Consider the following 21,374-nt stretch of genomic DNA (forward strand, 5'->3'; position numbering starts at 1 on the left):
GTGTACAGGGTTGATAGGTGCATGTGTGTGTGCAGGGTTGGTAGGTGCATGTGTGTATGCAGGGTTGGTAGGTGCATGTGTGTGTGCAGGGTTGGTAGGTGCATGTGTGTGTGCAGGGTTGATAGGTCCATGCTGACCTCTTCTTTTTCCGTTCAGCTTATCTTTTTTTTTTTCTTTTCTTTTTTTTGGAGCTGGGGACAGAACTAAGGGCCTTGCACTTGCTAGGCAAGTGCTCTACCACTGAGCCAAATCCCCAACCCCTCAGCTTATCTTTTTTAATATAAGGAATGTTGTTTCACTTTCTACCATGATGTACCTGGCATTGATAAGAGAAAACACATACAGAAACATGGCAAGAGCTTGTAACAGTCCCAGTGGGAACATCCCCAGTAACCATCAAGTGTACTAGCTCTGTCCAGAGTGTTGAGGTCTCCCTTGTTGTGAGAATCTGTCCCATCAGAGGGTATGCAGTGAGACACTGTCCTCAAACAAATAAGAAAGAAACCAGAGGCACTAATAAGCTCTGCCCTTTCTCTAGAGCTCTGGAGAGGATGGTCACTTTCAGGATGTTCATCACCCAGTTGAGCCTGGCAGTGTCTGACGACCTCACACACCAGGCACCATCTGAACTACTGAGGCTCACTCTGGACAATGTTTTTCTCCATGTGTCTCCATGTGTGCCTGGTGTCCTCCCAGGGGAAGAGCCTCCCTCCAGCTTCTTCCAGCTTTACGGTGTGGAGGTCTATTGTGGAGACCTGCAGTTGGACAACCAGCTTTATAGCAAGTCCAGTTTCCATTTTGCTGTCTTGGTCTGCCGAGGAGAGAAAACAGAGCCTGCTCAGTATTCCAAAGTGCACAGTCTCCTGGTCTCCAGCAAAGACTTGGAGGACTACAAGGAAAATTGCTTCATCAAACTTTGCCTCACTGTATCTGAAGGGAAGGACTTCCTCCTCGATGTCAGCGAGTTCACTTTTGAACTGAAACCAGCACGGCTGTATGTGGAGGACACCTTCGTATACTACATCAAAACTTTGTTTGACACCTACCTTCCTCACAGCAGGCTGGCTGGTCACCATGCACAGCTCCGTACAGGAAAGCAGCTGCTGCCCATGCAGGTGACACAGCATGCCAAGGCCTTGGTGAACCCAGTGAAGTTACGGAAGCTGGTCATCCAGCCAGTGAGCCTGCTCGTCAGCATTCACGCCTCCCTCAAGCTGTACATCGCCTCCGACCACACTCCTCTCTCCTTCTCCGTGTTTGAAAGAGGACCGCTGTTCACTACAGCGAGGCAACTGGTGCACGCACTGGCCATGCACTATGCTGCCGGGGCTCTTTTCAGAGCAGGTGAGGATGCAAGGGAAGGGTCTGTGATGGGCTAACACATGACAGAAATGGTACACTGTGGAGAGGGCTATCTGTTGCACAACACTCGGGAGAGCAGGTAAGGGCTGGGTGATATATGTAGGCCACACATCTAACAGAACTGGGTCTAGGTCTGGACTGGCAGTGTAAACCTTGGGTGAATATTGAACCTTCCTGAGTCTGTGTCTTCAGCTATAAGGTGGAGTTTTAAGACCATGGGATTGTTTATAGTGAGGACCATAGGGAGAAGTAAGTTTCCCGCCTGGCTGGAAGAGCCTACAGGGAGTGTTTGATGCGCATACAGAATCTTCCATGGGACACACCGTGTGCTAATGTGAAAATTAGGCTACCTTCGGCCACCAACTACTTTACAGTCATTGTGCCCAGAGCATGTGTTCCTGACTCTGGGTCACTCTTAGACAGGTCCAGGGTGATAGCCTGGTCCTCAAGGTTGCTAACAGTCATGTCAAGCAGCATCCACTCTTGACTTTGTTAAATCTACTCCAGTAAAGAACTTGAAGGATGAGTTCATATACATGATAACCTTGTGCTTGGTGAATGAATTCCCATAGACCACTCAGGCTATGGCAGCAAGTGACTGTATTACCATTAGTAAGGGACCAGTAATCATTGCTACTGGAGACTAAACCTTCCCTTAATGAAATACAGAGAGAGCAGGGATAGCTTGACGACCTCCCGTTGAGAGCCTTAATGACCCGTTGTCTGGATAGTTTGCATAACAGTGAAGAAAATGTTTCCACCTTGCTAAGGAGTCATTTAAAAATAATGCAGAGTATTTCAAACCGAATAGATATGTATATCTGTAAGTACCCCAGACACTTACCCTTCTGGTAGATGCTGCTCTAGTCAGAGTCCTAGGGAGAAGGAAGGCTCCCTGTGGTCACAGCTGATACCAAGCTGGAAAGCTGAGCTAAAGGACAGACTCCACCTGGGCCTAGGTAACTGTGGCCTCCATGGGCTTTGTGCTAAACTTACTGCCTTGCTTTACTGGAGAGCAAAGAGATCTCATGAGAACATTCTCTTTGGCCTTTTTGTAATTAAAAATCTTGTGGTTATCTCATTCTCGATATATAGCAGGAAAGAAATTTTAATACCAAAACTGGGTTGAAAACATTGTCACTAAAACCCTATAGTCAGTCTGAATATTACCTGAAAGAAAAGTCATTGGAAAATTGAGAGCTAGAAAGGCTATGGGGAGGGTAGCTGGCAGGCCCAAGGAGAATGGACGAGCATTCCTGTGGACAGTGGGAGAGGGCTAGCCGGAAGGGAGCAGGTTGTGTCCACCTCATATGGGGTGGCATTCACCCACTGGACTCAAGGTTCCTGGCTGGGATGCTTAAAACACCCTGACCTCATTTCTAGGAAAGTCTGTGGAGTCATTTAAAGAGGCTTTAAAAATATATAACTGCTAACTAGAAATGAACAGCTCCATTCAAAGGAAGAAGGTAGGCTTGAGAATTTCTCAAGGTTCTTGCCTTCCTCCAGCTCTCACTCTTATAGACTCAGGTCACCAACAAAATCTACAAGAAACTAAGCCAGATGGACCTCTGCATCCTTGGGTTCACATCTACAGATTCAACCACTTGTAGCCTAAAGACACTGAAGAAAAGAATTATGTATGTTCTGGCCATTTATCCCTTAAATGTGCAGAATAAATAGGCCAGCAAGATGGCTGCTGTCCAGCTGTGTGGATAAGAGTGGAAGGAAAAAACTGACTAACAAGTTGTCCCCTGGCCTCCACAAGTGTATACCTTTGCACACCCCCATGCACACCCCCAGCCACATAAATAAATAAAGCACTAAACATTTTAAATCAGCAGAACACTGGGCACAGCTTGTGCACTATACAGGAGTACACACCCACAGGTGGTGGCAGTTGGCAGAAGCTTAATGGCCCATGCTCTGGTTCTCAGGGTTTAGAACCCATGCCTGCTGGATGCTGGGCCACCTCACTCACCTCTACAGAAAGCAGTAAAGGGTATCCTTGCTTCCTTCTGACCAAGTAGAATCTGCATCCACAAACAGCCCTCTGGTGGCTTCAGGCTTCACTGATCACAGACTTACTGACCAGTCTCACCTTTCATATGGCTCGGAAGAACTGGCAAGGGCTCTCATTAACTGGGTGAAATTAACAGTCAAGGTGGGTCTTCCCATCTCTTCCCAGATTCCTAAACCTGAAGGAAGCCTCATGGAGGTCTCTGCCTGACAGAAGACTCTTTCACATGCGTAAGGGAAACCACGGTCTCTAAGCCAGCCCTCAGATGGAACCTGTGATCATTCTGGGACATTCTCTAAGAAGAATCTCCTTTTTTATTTTACCTCCTCAGAGTACCTTTCAGGAATAACTTATTCCATCCATCCATCCGTCCGTCCATCCGTCCGTCCATCCATCCATCCATCCGTCCATCCATCCATCCATCCATCCATTTATTCATTCATTCATTTATTCATTCATTCATTTATTCATTCATTCATTCATTCATTCATTCATTTATTCATTTATTTATTTAGACAGGGGCAGGCATCAAGTAAACTCAACTAGGTTGAAAACTCCTAGGTTTTCTAGCCAGAGACTGTGAATACCTTACTGAGGTACTCTTACCTCAGTGTCCCCTGCTTCCTGCCAGTAGAAACACTGTAAACACACAAATTGTCATTGGCCTCCTGTGTCCATACAGCTCTGACCCCAGGAGCTCAGCGGTCAGGCTGCATAGTGGTGGTGGCACTGTTGGCCTTGTCCGGGGACTCTACAAGCAGTGCTGTGGCCCCATGTGGCTCCTCATTTGTCAGTCCTCAGGCTCGACACCCATGTTGTCAACCTAATGTTTCAGAAACGGAAAGGTTGAGCCCCTTTCCGTTTATGCAAGTTCCTTCCTCTCTGCTTTGGTAGTGACCTGGGGACTTGGCATTCCTTTTCGGTTGGTGACTTTACTGAGGATCTCTGTCACAGAGAATTGCTGTTGAGAGAGGAAACAGAGCCCACCCTGGGCCTCTCCTCACAGCCTTCCCAATGAAAAGGCCACAGTACTGGGTTGAGTCTAAAGATTCCTGAATGAAGTTACATTTTCAGATTCCTCTTCCCCCTGGTCTTTGCCTGCCCGTGGAGTCCTCGGGGTAGAGCCCTCGGTCCCCACCCCAGGCGGAAGGGAAAAGGCAGCTGCTGTGGACCTCACCATAGCCTCATTCCCACAAGGCAGAAGGCTGTAAGCAAGCCACTGACTGAGCAGGCCAGCTCCTGGCAAGCCCTGAGTTTAAATAGGAAAGCAGACCCAAAGCCACCCTCCTGGGACACCGGTGGGGGAGCACTTCCCTCTAACTAATCAGTGTGTCCCTGTCATTGATGTTTACACAGCCGAAGCTAGGGTTCAGGGAGAGACATTGGTTTGGCTCTAGCTCCACTCTAAGGAAGCAACCCTCCATCCTTGTCAAAGCTTGCATCCCTTTTGCAACACCCTATTTAGCATCTGGCTTGTACCCCCCCCCCCCCCAGGTAGTCCCCGCTGCCAAGGCAGGTAGGGAGAAAAGTCTGTGAGCACCTGCAGCCCAGAGTGCCTGCCTGAGCTGGCGGTGTTCTCTGCACATGGTTCCCTTTACAGGAGTACAGGAGGCTTGGGCACAGAAGTCATATTAAAGCCATTTGCAAGGCTGCCAGAAGATCACCGTGATTTATAAAGTATGAAAGTTCACCATTTATGAATTCACAGAGAATGAGTTATTTCCCATATTTTGCTCCAAGAAGCTTATGACACCCTTCGTTCTAGAGTGAAAAGGGAATTTTAGGGAAAACAGGCCACTTTTCACGACTGTTGAAAGCGCTGAACTCAAGGTCTCAGTAACCCCTTCACTTTGTGTTGCAGGCTGGGTGGTGGGGTCTCTGGAAATCCTCGGCAGCCCTGCCAGCCTAGTGAGAAGCATCGGAAACGGGATCTCGGACTTCTTCAGGCTTCCTTATGAGGGCTTGACCCGAGGCCCAGGAGCCTTCGTGAGCGGGGTCTCCAGAGGGACCACATCGTTCGTCAGGCACATTTCCAAAGGTAGCTCTCTGGTGCAGGTCCTTGCTGTTCCTTGTCGTGTTTTTCAAGAGTTCATGCTTTTCAGTTGGCTCACCCAGCCTCCAGCTTCTGATGTTGTATTAAGTTGCTGGGAAATGCTGGGCTTGTAGCAAATCTCATGTTTTAAACAAATCACTGCTTGCCTGTAGTATATAAAAATGTTTCAGAAACTTGAGGATTTTAAACCTCTCATTGGGAAAGCATGAACTGGCTCAATTTTTATTCTGTACAATAAATATAGAAATATTGGAGGTGTTTGTGACTTCTGCTAAGTCAGGACTATACCAGTTGCCTCATCATATTTCTAAAGTGCAGATATAGTGGTCATAACTGTCTAAGGACATGGATACATTGTGGTGGGGAAGCTGACTAGGTCAGCCTCGCTCCCACTCCCTACACCCACAGTGCCATCTTGTGGTCTAGACAGGCCATCAGGCACGAAGGCTAAACTGCTTCCCACCAGGAGAATGTTTTCATTTCATCCAGTGTTTGCTTGATATTTTGGTCAGGTTGGCAGTGACTGGGAAACTAACAAGGGCCATCTGAGTCCCCTTTTCTTCTCAGCGGGAGGCAGAGAAAACAGGGCAAAGGCCTTCTTGCCCATAAAAGGCATTTTACTGTAGACAATACCATAACTCTGTTATGAGTGGGCAGGTTACGGAAGTCTCTAGAAGGCCTCAAAAGAAGACTTAGGCTTGAAATGTGAGACTCCATGATCCATAGAGAGGATGGGGGCTCATGGTGGGGGGTTGGCAAGAGAGCAGCCAGAGCAATAAAAACAAATTCCATGCACAATGAAAGGGAGCCTCCCCAGCCCCTGATCCCAGGAGGCCTGGGCGTGGACTAGAATCTCACAGATGTGTGCCTGGTGGGCTTCTCAGTCCTGCGTGGGACCTCTGAGGTTCTTCTATTTCTGTTTTACAGTAGGACAACAAACACCTGAAGCTGAAGCTCAGTTATTTAGCATCCTGACTGCACTCTACATTTGTTCTCCCAGCTTGGCAAAATCTGAGGCAGCGGGGGGTGGGGGGAATGAGTGTGTGTGTGTGTGTGTGTGTGTGTGTGTGTGTGTGTGTGTGTGTGTGTGTGTGTGTGTGTCTGTGTGCTCATATGTCTGGGTGTTCAGACCACAGATAAAAGTGGTAGCTTCAGAAGTGGCACCTGCCATTTCTTCTCTATTGGTGTCTTCCATATACACTTGCTGGAGTGGTGGGGACTGTTGGAGCCTGTGGCTGAAGTTGTCTTTTTTAGGAAAACCAAACAGAATTGTTGCCTGGGTCCCTTTGTTGGCTTTTCCATCAGTCAATGTCCTGATCACCAAAACTACATGAATCTTCTGTAGCAAATAGTTTTTTTCCCTCGGAATGCCAAGTGATATAGTTTAGTTTCTCCCTTTATTAAGACTGAAGTCATGGCCAGATGTAGTCATGCATTCTGAGAAAGATCACAAGTTCAAAGCTGATGTAAGCTTGTATATGAAACCCCAGGAAGGAGAGGGAAGACTGAATTCACAAAAAAAGGACAAGAATTTTAGTCCTAAAATGGAAACATTTCTTGGCAGTCTACGGAGGACTAAGGAATATAACCTTACACAAAACCTGTAAAGCAAGCTCAGAAACGAAGGTAGGCTAGGGGTGTAGTCAGTAGTAGGATCCATAGAGGACTTCAGAAATATTTCCCCAAGTCTTGGGAAACCATTGGCCAGGTGTAAAGGTCTTAGCCACGTAAGGATATTCCGCTGCCCACTGGAGAATGTCAGCTCCTGTGCTCAAATGCTGTGCTTCTTGTTTCAAATGCCTGGGAAGGGAAGGCTGGGGCTCCCTACCCAACAGGTCAAGAAGACACTCAAGTGCTGTCAGTATATTTTCTCCTCATCCCACCCTACAAACCTCCAAGGCTACCACCTGAAGTCCACCAACCCGTGACAAGGAAACCAACCCTTGATCTTGTGCCTTCAGGTACCTTGACGTCCATCACCAACTTGGCCACCAGCCTGGCCCGAAATATGGACCGGCTCTCACTGGACGAGGAGCACTACACCCGGCAGGAGGAGTGGCGGCGGCAGCTCCCAGAAAGCCTGAGTGAAGGACTGCGACAGGGCCTGTCCAGGCTAGGCATCAGCCTGCTCGGTAAGGGACTTGACACTCCTGTCTGTCTGCACTCAGCAATGGCCACATGGCTTGCTCATGGGAATGGTTATGAAGTTCCTGACCTTTGACAGGGAGAATTGAGCTGTGATGCAGCAGACCCTTGCTGTGATGTCTGGAGTGCATCTGAGGAGCAGGACCAGTGATAGAGTTGTGGTGCCCCTTAACAGGGAAGGGCATATCAGGACTGCCTGGGAGCAGTTTATCAGACACACCTGTGCTCGCTCTTCCCTACTCCACATGGGTCTTGGTAGATAGTCTGCACAGCCAAGGACAATTGCACAGGACACCCCTACACACTTTTAGAAGTGAGTTACCAGCAACCTTGGCAAAGCATGTATCCCCTGACCATGGCTGCTTTTGTTTGAGCAGCACTTGAGCAGTGTGCACGTACTGTGTAAATTGTGGTCAGGAGCCAGCTTTCCCCTTGGATTTATTTATTTCAGATCAGCCCATCTCAAAGCAATTATTGTTTGTCAAGCAGCCCGATAGTATAGTTAGAGGTGAAGATTGCCGTGGGTATTTCAAGTGTTTGAAAATAAGTTGCTTTGGAAAAATCTATAAAAAGAAAGCTTCAGAGTTAGAAATTTGCAGGGCAGGATTTTTCAAGGGTGTTTTTTGTTTATTTGCTTGCAAAGGAATTTAAAACTATATTGCTTGGCACCCTGCCTTTCATGCATCTGAGGGAGTGTGCAGTGTGGAGATCAAAGTGACCATGGAGGTACAGAGCCCAGGGTGGAAGAGGTGAGGCTGAAAGCCTTCCTCCCCCCTTTGGCCTGCTCTCCATGCAGCCCCTCAGCAGCAGCGCAGCAGCTGAGGCCGTGGGAGGACACGGTAAATGTTACAAGTGCAGGCTGACTTGCCAGAGATGAGTTAAGCAGTAAGTCTGTGGTGTGCAGTGTGTTGTTTGATAATGTGTGAAAGTGGGAGGCCAGTGACCCATGAAGAGAGCTGGGTAAACTAGCAGTCTCCTTGCTTGACTCTGCAACCCAGAGGCCATGGACTCCTTTCGGGAGGATGCAGTGGCATTCTGGGGGTGTGGCAGTGGGTAGACTGTGCCCCTCAGGGTTCTGGACTCCGAGCTAGGTTATCCAAGTCCTTTCTTTGTGACCTTAGGTATGTGTTTAACTTCTTTAATCCTGATTTGATTATAAACTGGAGCTGATAATACAGTTGTTAGAAACAATGAGAAGGCAGGGGCCACAGGGCACATACAGAATCAGAACAAATTGGTGTTATGTTCTGCAATCAAAGGGACTGTAAACATCCTGGCTCAGTAGCATTTGAGCAACCGCAGGCATGTTCTTGGGGAAGTTTAGTCCAGTGAAGTTACTCTGTCCAGAGGGAGGTGACAATAAAGTTATCTTGGGAGCCCCAAGCTTGCTATATGGGGACTTTGTATTGTTTTAAGCTAAGAATTGTTGCCTTAAATGCCCTTTACTGTGGGATTGAGTGCTTTCTTAACCTGTCCAAGAGATCGAAGCTGACCGTCACAGGCTGCCTCCATCCTGGTCCTGACTCCCTCAGGCTCCAAGATTCCATACTCTTCCCATAAGGAAAAGCTCTGGCCACTGTCTCACTTCCTCTGGCAGAGCGCTTTCATGGTGTCTTACTAACCAACTTCACTGGGCTGAGGACGGCAATAGGTTCATATGCTGTCAATTTCCAGAAAGCTGTGGAGTTCTGAGGATGCTTTAAATACCCTCCCTACCCCTACTCTCAGGTGCCCTAATACTGGCATATTGGGCCGCCAGGAGCTCCAGTCCAGACTAACACCCACTGCCTCCAGGGCTGCCAGTATTTCTGGACTTCTCAGAATTTACACTGAGTAGCTCCAGCTTGGGTGAAGTGACTTCCTTTCCTCTGAGGGTTCAAGAGCCTGTCTGTGTTACAGAATATATAAGCTGTCCTGTAGTGTCTGGTCCCAGAATGCCGGATGTGTGCCAGGAGGGAGAGAGCAATCAAGTCTCAATGTCACCATTTCAGTTTGGTCCCCAGAAAGTGTTTAGAATTGCCACGTGTAACTCAGTGCCTCACTGAGGTTGGTGTCTAATAGTTGGAGCCCACAGTGAGGACTGCAGTTCTTGCTGCCCAGACTTTTCCTTACATAAGCAATCTGTAATGAGGATTTATCTATAGCATGTCTTTGGGTTGACTGACGCCTTTCACTTCCTTCTTTACACTCCACATTGACAATCTTGGTTTCAATTTAAGTAGCTACCCAGCAAGAACCAGACCTTTATACCACCTTCTCTCAGGGCTCCCCGCCTAGACACAATCAGGACAGGAGAGTAAACAACTGAGAGTTCCAAGGGCAGGAGAAATACATTTCCCCTAAATGCACCTCCTTTTTGTCCTGTTAGGGATACAAGTGCTATGAAGGCCTTGAAAACCCAAAGACTTCTGTAGCTACTTCAGGCCATGTGGTCCAAGTCCGCAAGGCCACCAGGGCTTTTGCATGTTTGGAAACTGTGGGACCTGTAGAACGGGCACTGGCTTTGCTTACACGTGCCAAATCCACCTCGTTTCCTCAAACTGCCACACATGCTTTTGTGCCCTAGAGTCTAGCTAAGAAAAGCTGGCCACCTCCATGTCCCGGTTCTGCCATGGTCCCCCAAGCCCTGACTCACCCACCAAGAACACTGCTGCCCAGCTGAATTGATGAAGTTGTACTTACTCCCACCTCAGGAGGAAGGGGAGAGGCTGACTAGGATCCCAATAGATAGATCAATATAATAGATCAAGAGCAAAAGAGGAGGTACACTGGAGGAGGCCCTTGAACATCAAACCGGCTAGCAGCAGTTGGGTTTTCAATTATTTGGGACTTGCAGATTGACAGATTCAAGTTTAATTACTTCCTGGTTTGACTATCTGCTCTGACAAGGAAAACTGGCCCCAAGCACTGTGCAGGTCTCACTTGTAGATAGCCCAGCAGCATGGTGTCCTAGCTCAGACCTATACTACTACTATGAACAACAACACTGCATTGTGTGATAAGCTGCCACCAGAATAGATTAGTAGAGTGTCCTTGATTCCAAGGCAAGTCAGAAGACGAGAATGAAGCACTCAGTAGTCCCTTGTTTCTTCAGTGCAGGCCTCCTACATCTCAGAGGATGGAAACCTGCTGTGAGGCCTAGCTCAGTCCACAGTGGGTGCCCCACCCTCATGTGCCATCCTCCCTCCTCCACTCACTTCCTCACATTACAGCACTCTCCACGTGGCCACCCACTCCACAGGCCCTTTGCCAACAAACAAATCTTGAGATCAGTTTCCACTACCTAAAGCCTTAGAGCAGAGAATATGACAGTAAATAATTTACCACTTGTGGTATTTGGCCTCCTAAAGCCCTGAGAAGCTGCCTCTCTCCAACCAGATTTACAGACTATGGGATTTCTATTCATCTCTTGAGAACTTCTGTTCTCTGTATCATTAGCACAGAGCAGGAGCCCATGACACCTGATGGTCAGTCACTGGGCTGTCTGAGGGTGGCTGTCGCCATTGCAGTCTGGGGCTGAACTGGAGGCAAGTGACTTGACGAATCTTTCTCTAACTTTGTCTTGGAATGAGTCTGGGGTTCCCACTTTTCTGTCTGTCCAGGAGTGTATCTATCAAAGCCACTGTAATGGGAGCCTTAAGTGAATACAAGAAAGCAGAGATCAAGGGAGGTTCACTAAGGTCCCTCTTTACACTGAAGGGGGCAGAGGTGAGCACCCCATGTGGATATTATCATCTATAAAGGGCACATGATAGGGAAATGGGGGAAGATCCTAAATGAGGCAAACACCTACCCCAACCCAAGTCAATAGCTGTAATGAAAGCCATACTTGGAAGGGCATCTCCACCAGAAACACTGACAACAATTTGCTGTACTTTCAGTTATTATCCTAGCTCTTAGGTAGAAACATAAGGACCAGGAAGTCAAAGCCATCCTTGCCTCTGTAGTGACTTAGAAAACTAGTATGACAACAAAGACTCCAAACCGAGGCCTTCGTGGCACTGTTCCGTGCCCACACCCACACTGTGTTGCCATGGGCTCTGGTTGTTCCAGGGAGAGCAGAAGAGGCCTTGATCCTTTAACTGAAGGAATCTTCTCAACCACTGATAGCACCAGTTGCCTAGGCTGCTAGAAGTATGACACTCTGTTCTTAGGAGCCAAGACAAGCTGGGCCAACTGGAAGCTATAGTCTCCCCTCAGTCCATCATTTCTTTAGGCTGGAGTGGCATTACCCTAGGGTGTCACCTCTGGCAAATTCTTGATCTGTCAATTCATAAACTTAAAATGTCTCTGCTAAAAACCAAAGGGCTGGAACCTATAAAGAACAGTCCCCTTGGATATGACCTGAAGGAACTAGTCTAGTCTTTTGTTTCAGTATATTTTGCTCAGTGGAGTATTGCTTGAAATTAGCAGGTCATTAACAGAGACCTGGAAATCTCCTTTGACCCAAGAGATTTTGAGTTGGTGCCATTTGGAATAATGGATTAGACGTGCACTGAAATCTCTACCAAGGGGTCGTACATTTGCATTATTCCTGCCAGGCTCAGGCTGAAACAAGGAACTGTCAGGAATCATAAACACGATCTCTGCTGAGGTAAGAAGCCCTCTGCTGTGTGGTGAAGTCAGGACGCACGAGCCCTTTGCTGACCTTATCATTGACCCCTGGAGGAAGAGGACCTATGAGGTTGGCAGCAGAGGGATGCCTTTCATTTGTGACAGCCTTCAGTTCAGTTAGAAACGGTAGCTCCAATGGTAAAGCTGCACAGCAATTCATGAGGCAAGCGTGTTTTAATGGCTACTCTGAAGTCAAGTGTGGCCAAACCTCAGCTGAAGTGAGAAGCAGGCAAGGAACCTGTTTGATAAACTGGGTAAGCAAATCAAGCAAATCCTTGGACTCAAATCAAGGCCTAGCCACTCAGTAGTTGTGCGACCTCGGGAAAATCCCTTAACCTCTCATCTCTTGGCCTTATTCATAGGATTATGAGGACTAAATGACCTCACGTGGGTGGAGACCTTTGTACAGTGCTCAGTTCATAAGCACTTGATAGACTAGCCATAATAAAAATAATCTGTCAACAATTACTTTCATTAAATATCAACAGTGATAATATTGAATTATTAGAAAATAATTGTTTTAAGTCAGAGAGAACCAGGTCAGTGAATAGGAGTGCCTGCTATGGAGTTCTGAGGACCTCAGTTGATTGAAATCCCAGTACTCTGTAAATCAGCAGGGCGTAACTCCTAACTGTAATCCAACCACCCAAGGGGAGAGACAAGCAGATAGATCCCGGGCACTCATTGGCCAACCAGCCTAGCCCAACCATAAGCCTGAGAATCTGTGGAACTCCCTGTCTCAAGGAGATAAGACAGAAAGCACTGGGGGAAGACACACCCTTCTCCACACCCCCACAGTCAAGATTATTGGTTATGCAGGCTCTCCTGATGGTTCTTTCTCCTGAAATTGTGCCCTTCTTTCTGCAGAAAGGCACATGGGTAACACTCCAGAATAGTCACAAGCTTCCAGGTCTTAGCTTGTGAACCAAACAAAATCCGAGCATTGTGTTTATAAGGAACCATCTAGTGTAAATGTCCCTCAGTGTACTTATAAGTAAACAAAACTGTCTAATGAGGGCAGAGAGCCACTTTTATCCTAGGGTAAACTGAGCTCCAGACTGAGGTGTACCCAAGAGTCTTTAAGCTCTGTCCTCACTGAAAGCTTTTGTTATTTCAGGTGCAGTTGCTGGTATAGTTGATCAGCCAATGCAGAACTTCCAGAAAACATCTGAGACCCAAGCTTCAGCCGGACATAAGGCAAAAGGTGTCATCTCAGGCGTGGGGAAAGGAATCATGGGGGTATTCACCAAACCCATTGGAGGAGCTGCAGAACTTGTGTCACAGACTGGCTACGGTGAGTAGGTTTAAAAAAAAATAAACTACTCAAGCCAAATCAGCAATGTGCATTCCTACTCGGGTCCTCTGAGTCTAGCTTCTCACAAAGGCATGAGGTGAGACATAAAATGAGTAAGCAATAGCTCACTTTTCTGTGCCCCAGTGTTCCCTTACAGAGTATAACTACTGCCAGTCAGGAGCATCAACGAGTAACTTCAGATATTCCGAGCCAATTTTTTTTACAGTGCAATTAATAGATTCTAATAAAGTAACTGGTTAGAAATTCCAAACAGTATGGCAAGAAAGAAAAGAATGATTACTTTTTCTAAGATAAAGTGGGGCAGACAAACCATTTCTAAGTCAGAAGGACATCTGCCTGTGAAGAGGAGAAGGCATGCACGCTGATCTTTGGGCTCAGCTACACTTTCCAGGTCTGAGTCTCCAGACCAATGGGAGCAAAGGCACACGGTGTGCAGCTAAAGCCCTTTTCCCAAGCTGATGCTAGGAGACCTGGGGCTTGTCGCAGTGTCAGGACATCCCCCCAGATGTACATAAGTGATGGTGTGAAAGGAAGCACTTCCCTGGCTTTCTTTCTGCACTCCAGCAGAGTACATTAAAATACCTTGCAGTAAACATATGATTAGAATTACCTTTCTTCTTAAAACTTGACTGTGTCCAGGCAACAGGCAAGCTAACTGGCATCTCAGACCACCACAGGCAGGGCCACCCACTTGTCAGACAGCACGTTCTCTGTACATGGCCAGGCAATCAGCAGGCCCTTTCCTTGCAGGGACCCTGCACCTCAGTCCTGACGAGACAGCCTGCCTGATCAGGGCACACATCCTTTGAGAGGTCACACTGACAGCCATGCCTTTGCTCACCTTTCCAAGCCATCTTTTGTGGATGGCAGGTTCAGTAGAGGGAAGCTGACAACACAAACTGCTAGAACTCAGGTGGGAACAGTTAAACTCTCCCTTACTCATTAAGAGAAAGTGTTCTTTTTGCTACCAACTGGAATAGAGTGAAAACTCTACCTCCTCAGTTGCTTGGGTTTTAACATTGTCTTTTACCATGTTTCCCAGGGCTTAGGAACTCAGCCCTTATGTAAGAGAATCTCAGAGCAGAGCTTCACATGGCCTTTTTGGTTTCCATCACTCTTGTAAAACTTTTATTAGCACACTGAAGGTTTTACAAACCACTAACTCTTAGCCTAATGACTATGGCTTGTTTATGAACATTTACGAGCCCTCAGAAGGCACACATGCTGTACCATCTTTGGTTCTGGAGAGTCTCTTGGGAGGCTTATGTGGCTGCTGCTGGGCGCCCTCGTTTGGTACTGGCACCAGAGAAAGCATGGAATAAACCAGAGGTCCCAAGAGCACTCATAAATGTATACAGCATCTTGTTTAACAGCTGGATTAAGTCATTTAAATTTAAATACTTTATCTAGGCAAACCATGTGCCTTTGTACATAGCTGGTTTTTTGTTTTGTTTTTTAGCCACTCATATCAGACATAGAAATATTGTATTAAGCAGCAAAGTCAAGTAATACTTTTCAAACACCTAAGTTTTAAGTGACATGTAAGATACTATTCATGACCAGTTCTCTCAGGAGCATGGCTTCCTCTAACTCCGTGGTTCTCAACCTTCTTAACGCTGTGACCCTTTAAGACAGCTCCTCCTTTTGCGGTGAACCCCAACCATAAATTTATTGTCGTTGCTACTTCATAACTGTAATTTGTTATGAGTCGAAATGTAAGTATCTGTGTTTTCCAATGGCCTTAGGTGATCTCTATGACAGGCTTGTGTCACTCACAGGTTCAGAACGGCTGCTCTAAGTGTTAAGCATATCTAAGGCAAGATCAGCATAGCTAAGCAGTTGTTTAATGGTTATCTATACTCATATGTCCAAAGATGTGGCCTCATTTTGAATCTGTAATATCTGATGGATAGCTGTAAGATAGCATGGCTACAGCATAGAACTGTTTTCCAGAAAATAAGTAGTCTACCTCTTGCTTTTCACCGCAGGTATTTTACATGGAGCTGGACTTTCTCAGCTTCCCAAACAACGCTGCCAACCAACACATCTATATGCTGACCAGGCTCCAAACAGCCACGTCAAATATGTCTGGTAAAATCCTTGAGCCACTTGCTCAGTTTACATTTACACTGTCTGCTGATAGACCCTGGCTTGTTCTCATGCTAATGGACACATGTCCAGGGGAGACCAAAGGAACAGCTGCTTTTGACACTGGTATCTTGAGCAGTTCCAGGGAAAGGCTATTCTTTCCAGGTTAAATCTGGATAGAAAACTGCTCTGTGGACTGGTTGTGGTAGAACCACTTAAGAGGCTGAGGCAGGATTGTCAGTTCAAGACCAGCTTGGACAACACAGGGAGACGAAACAAAATCATCTCCTCTACTTGGTCTTAGGGATAAACATTACTTAAATCTGGCTCTGCAGCAAGTATCGAGATCCCCTGTGGAACCAGAGTTCTAATTGGGGTGTCATTTCTCATGGGAGGAGCATAGCTAACTGAAGCATAGGTTATCTTCTCTCCAGAAGCAAGAATCAACGTGAAAGTGGCAGTATTGTTTTAGTCAGCTATAGCAAATACCACAATTAAGCTAAAGTTAACATTTTACTTTGCACTTGAGCAATGGCTGGTTTTTTGGTTTTGTTTGTTATGGGGAGGGAGGGCATACGCCAATCACTGATAAACAGTGAAGCTCAACCACTTTCTGTCTTTCTGGCTTGCTCTTGACCTTAACTTCTTCCTTTTAACCAGGAAAATGCTTCAGTCTTTGGGTAGACCAGAAGTCCATATGGCCCTGGATGTGGTTCTGGTGAGGGGCTCAGGCCAGGAGCACGAAGGGTGCTTGCTGCTGACATCAGAAGTGCTATTTGTCGTAAGCATCAGTGAGGACACGCAGCAACAAGCCTTCCCCATCACAGAGATCGACTGTGCACAGGACACCAAGCAAAAGAACCTGCTCACTGTGCAGCTCAAGCAACCAAGAGTAGCCTGCGATGTGGAGGTACAGTTCCAAAAACAGGATGGCTGGGGCTAGCTTTCAGGAAGCAGAGACCAGGACAGGAAGTACTGTGAAGGGGACGAGGCAGACTAGAAGGGACTAGAAAGGCCCCATTTGTACATCTGAAGTCTTTAGAGAAGAACCAGGTAAACGGTCAGAGGAACTCCCAGTCTCAGGCTGAGAGCTTCTGTGTGAAATATGACTCATTTGTCATGGGGTTGAGGAATGAGGAGTAAGGTAGTAAGGAGTAAGACTTTCCACAGCTGCAGTACAAGTAGGGCCTGTGCAACATGGGGCGACTACAAGTGTTAGGTATAGAAGGCTGGTGAAGCAATGAAAGATGTAAGGAGGGAATCCATGCAAGGGCAGGAGGCTAAGTGCTTGCAGACTGACACAACAGGTGGGGCTTTGCTATGTTCCCCTTCCCTGTTCCTTTACCTGGACCAACCCAAGAGCTGGAGTGAATGAATATGCTCTCCTCCTTTGCCTTCAGCACCTGTTTTCCTTTCCCACAAGGGATGACACATGACCCTGTCCTGTAAATAGGAGTGCTTCCTGAGGACAGCACTCTAGATGTGCTATCTAGTTCTCATGGTAATATGTACATAGAATGGATGCTCAGGTCAGAACTGAGCCCTGAGCTGAGTGGGCCTGCTCTCCTAAGTCAGTCCAACCTACAATAAGCAGATGCACCCACTGGGAAATCGCTCTTCCTGTGTACCTCCCTGGTGATGGCCTGAGCCGTGCACCCTAAGTACTGATTTCAAAGAGTCCTTACTGAGTATTGAAGAGTGATAACCATGATTACAAAACTACCCCTGCCTACCCCCACAGGGCCTGCCCAACTCCCTCTTCCATGGTATTCTTCCTGATATGAGACCGTCTCCCTCACACTATTGGGTGGATGGAAAGCAGCCAGCCACAACATCTCCTAAGATCTCTCTTGTCTCTTGGACCATGATCAGTCAGGCTGTAAGCTGGAACTTGGCACCGACACTACACTGCTGCTTTCAGTTGATGACTTTCTGGGAATAAACAGGGGTCAGATGTCCAGGCTGACTTTGTTAGCTCTGCCAGAAATCTTCTGATCCAGTTGACAATAAAGCAGCAGTGATCTGGCTACAGGATTTGGCAAAGGACAGTGGCATTGTCTTCAAGTTCTTAGTCCTAGAGACACCTCCAAGCCCCAAGAAGTATCTGTGACTAGTCTTTCCCTTAGTTGGCACAGACACACTTCAGATGTTCAGCTATGAGATTCATTCACCTTTTACTGGTGTCTACTTCTCATCCTCATTTGCATCTCTATGAGGGCAGCCGGGGAATGGGACTGAGCCTGCGGTTTTTCCGATAACACACGTCTGTAGAAGCTGAAGGGTGAGGCTAAGATGTGGAAGCACCGAAACCCGCTGATGTCCAGAGATGAAGGAGTGGCTGTTACAGGGGCAGACACTCAGCGCACACCCTCCAGACAGCCACTAAACAAGCACCAAGCTCACGCCTGTCTGTGCAGAGTAGACACCCAAAGCATCAAGCTGCAGGCTGCACTCTCAGTATTGCTCTGTCATATTCTTACCTTCAATTCACAACCACTCCCTTCTCACCTACCCCAAGGAAGAAGGCTGAAGCTGCAGGGCGTTTTCCAAAGGCCCTTCCTTGAGGGCTGTAATCAGTGTCTCCTCAGGAGAGGAGAGCTGCTGGAGGCATGCTGACCATTCTCCCACCTCCTGCTCAGACGAGAACCTAACACAGTCCAGATCCACAGCCTGGCCAGGGAGGTTTCTGCTGTGAACACCAAGAGCAGGATTTCAAGCTCTGTAGCATGCCCTTTCACCTTTGAGGCTAGAAACAGAACTCCTTTGAATTCTGGAAGGAATTAATTTGTAAATGACATCATTGAGCATATTCAAATATGGCAGGTTTTGGATTTAAATTTGTATTGCTTTTCTTGGTTAAATGCAGTCATTTTTTTAGGGATAATTGCTTAATATGCCTGGCACATTATTAAAATCCCCTATGAGAGGCTCAAAATGAGTCAGGAGGTCAATTTATTCCTTGGCCAGGTTCCTTTCACAACACAGGCTTTCCTGTGCTGCTGTTCAGGAGGAGCAATTAAGCCTTTTTGTATATTCAAGCTCTCCAGCTGAATGCTGGCCCCATCAAATGATATCATCAGCACTCTGGCCTTTGCCTGGTGGGGCACAGCTTTCATCTGTCAGTGACTCTTAGAGGGGTTCCTTTCCTCTCTCAAGCTGAAATCTGTAAGACCCAGACTATAACACAAGCCTTAACTTATACCTCTAGCAGGATCCTTCACTGTTCTCTGTAGCCTTTTACAACTTCTTATACTTTTAGCTTCATTTTTTCTGGGCCATGCTTAAACTCTTTACATTACGACAACCCTGAGAAACAAAACACTCCTGTTAAAATTCTTCCAGAATGGCCTTGCAAGTATTTAGTAGGTTAAAACGCACACGCACACACTCAGGCACACGCACACGCACGCACTCAACAAGGTCAGTGGCTACTAAATTCTGCAGACCACTGCCCAACTGAAAATTCTCCACTGGGCTTGATCTGCACTCTAGATCGCAGTGACTTTAGGGTGGGAAGAATTTATGGTCCTAAGTGCCTTTGAAGGGTGCTTCCTCACGCAGTCTCCTTAAGAACTTAGGTAGTGTATCTATCTCCCTTCCCTGCTCCACTGAAGATGAGCCAGACTTTTATGAACTATAAATGTAGTTTGCATCCTCCCGTTGCCATAAAAATTTCCCCATCCTCTGCCCAGTTTTTCTATTTTTTCTGGCTTTAAATCCTAGCATTTCTGTTTTTATAAAACAGAAAATGTTACAATTCAAGAAGGTGGGGGTTTTGTTTTTTAAAAGTGTTCTGCCCAAAGCCACCAGACTCTTCTCTGCCTTCTGTCAAATGTCGAGGTTCTGGGAACCAGGGCAACTATTATTTTGGGACGCTGAATCAAATACTGACTACATTTAAGCTGAGGAGGTATTTTTTTCCTTTGTTCCTGGGCTGTCTAGTAAAAGGCAATGACAAATGTGTTAATAGTACTATCAAATCATTAACTTTAAACATGGGGATTTTATGCAAAATGAACCGTTTATTCAAAGGAGGTTGTCCTGATGGTGTCATGGAGATCTAGTTGTGTGTGCTAAAAGTGCATTGGCATCGGTTTACCTCAGAAGTGGCTGACTTAGACAGAGTGGCTTCCTAGATGACCTAGGAGACAGTGGATAAATGGATCCAGGAAAGTAATTTTGATGGCAACTAATTAAAGAACCTTTGTTTTTGGAACCCAGATTGACGGTGCCCGGGAGAGACTGTCAGAGCAACAGTTTAACAGACTCGTGGACTACATTGCAAAAACATCTTGTCACCTGGCCCCCAGCTGCTCTTCTATGCAAACATGCGCTGTGGTAGCTTTGGAGCCCCCTCCTGCCACTGTTAAGACATACCGTTACTTGGCTGACCCACATTTTGCACAGGTCTTCATTAGCAAACTCACCATGGTGAGGAATAAAGCCCTGAGGAAAGGCTTCCTCTGAGCCAGAGGTGGTGTTGGATCTCCATGTGCAACAGGGAGTTCTGACACTCAACACTGACAGACACGGGGCCAACACTTCTTTAGTTACGGGCACACTCAGTTTGTAGGGATTTACATCTTACCTTCTCCCCAAAAGAAACAAAAATTCCAAATGGGAGAAGAATAAATGATCAGGAAACCCTGTAAGGATGTTGTTGTGTTCTTACCATAACAAGAAACCTTTTTTCTCTATGACATGTGCATACGTTTTCACTGGAGTTTCAACCTATTAATGATCGGCTATACAGTAAAATGTTGACAGGCCTTAGACAGCAGACCAAGAAGTAAACTCCACCACCTCTCAATACTTAGAACTTTGCTGTTTCACTTGAATTTTTCACTTAATTACAATCTCACTCTTTTAGTAGAACAGTGTACGTTCCCCTCAGCTGTGCTCTCCTGACCTCTGGAAGGCAGACGTCTAACTGCTGATATAGTTTGGAAAGCTGTGCTTAACTGAGCTGAACAGTAACGTTTGTGTCTGCCAACAAGAACAGAACATACATGTGAGTTGTGATGTTTGTTTGGGGATGAGTGAGGACTTCAACCTTAAGACTGGCAGGGCCTTCAGTCCAAAGAGTTGCTCTGCTGAATTGATGTGCTAACGCATAGAGATCCCTGTGTCTGCTAAGTGTTGTTTGACAGCTAAGGAGGGCTTTGGTGTAAGACCTGGAATCACCAGCTACCTTCAGATGTTAGTGAATCTCACGGGCTCATTACCCACTGATGGCATTGGCATTCATACACAGGCCTGCAGTCTGTTCCCTTCAACAGTGACAAATGTGACAGTAAGACAGTGCCATTGATTTCAAAGGCCACTGATCAACAACTCTCAGTCTACTGGGCACATCCATACTACAGCACCAGTCCTGGAAAACAAGTCCTCATATTCAAACCAAATATGAAGATCATCTCTGCAATTGGTCTATTACACATTTAGGAAAGGATCATTTTTGTCCATCTCAAGAATTATTTTTAAGAATGTAAATATGTACTGACTCTTGTATGGTTTATGGTAATTTTACATATTGCTGGAAATTATTATATAAATAAAAGGTATTCCTGAATTACTGACCATGGATAAGTGTATGCTGTGAGGTTTTATTTTGCAGGTTTTCATTGGTACCCCATCTTAATACAACTAACTCACGGAGTCTTTCTTACACAAGGTAAACAGTCAGAACTACTGATCAAACTTGTATTTCATTCTGTCCACTGGATAAAGAGTCCTAGAGCTCTTAGCCAGAATGCACATGGCCTTGGTTTCAATGCCTG

General features: G+C 46.5%; 1 protein-coding gene across 12 annotated transcripts in view; it reads left to right on the forward strand.

Moving 5' to 3' along the window:
- Vps13b (vacuolar protein sorting 13 homolog B) overlaps positions 1–21,180 on the forward strand; it is a 570,082-nt gene extending 548,902 nt beyond the window's left edge. For 11 of the 12 annotated variants that reach the window (XM_087557395.1, XM_087557397.1, XM_087557399.1 and 8 more), the window contains 7 exons: positions 539–1,344; positions 5,241–5,417; positions 7,394–7,564; positions 13,309–13,485; positions 15,495–15,597; positions 16,255–16,504; positions 19,816–21,178. In XM_087557395.1, the coding sequence (XP_087413521.1) occupies positions 539–1,344; positions 5,241–5,417; positions 7,394–7,564; positions 13,309–13,485; positions 15,495–15,597; positions 16,255–16,504; positions 19,816–20,061 (1,930 nt within the window). In that variant the 3' untranslated portion in view covers positions 20,062–21,178. Of the gene's footprint in view, positions 1–538; positions 1,345–5,240; positions 5,418–7,393; positions 7,565–13,308; positions 13,486–15,494; positions 15,598–16,254; positions 16,505–19,815 lie in introns of all 12 variants that reach the window. The other variant, NM_001134886.2, reaches the window with a different exon arrangement.
- Positions 21,181–21,374: the final 194 nt, after the last annotated feature.

This window comes from Rattus norvegicus, chromosome 7 (assembly GCF_021556685.1).
Source record: "Rattus norvegicus strain SHRSP/BbbUtx chromosome 7, alternate assembly SHRSP_T2T, whole genome shotgun sequence".
NCBI lineage: Eukaryota > Metazoa > Chordata > Mammalia > Rodentia > Muridae > Rattus > Rattus norvegicus.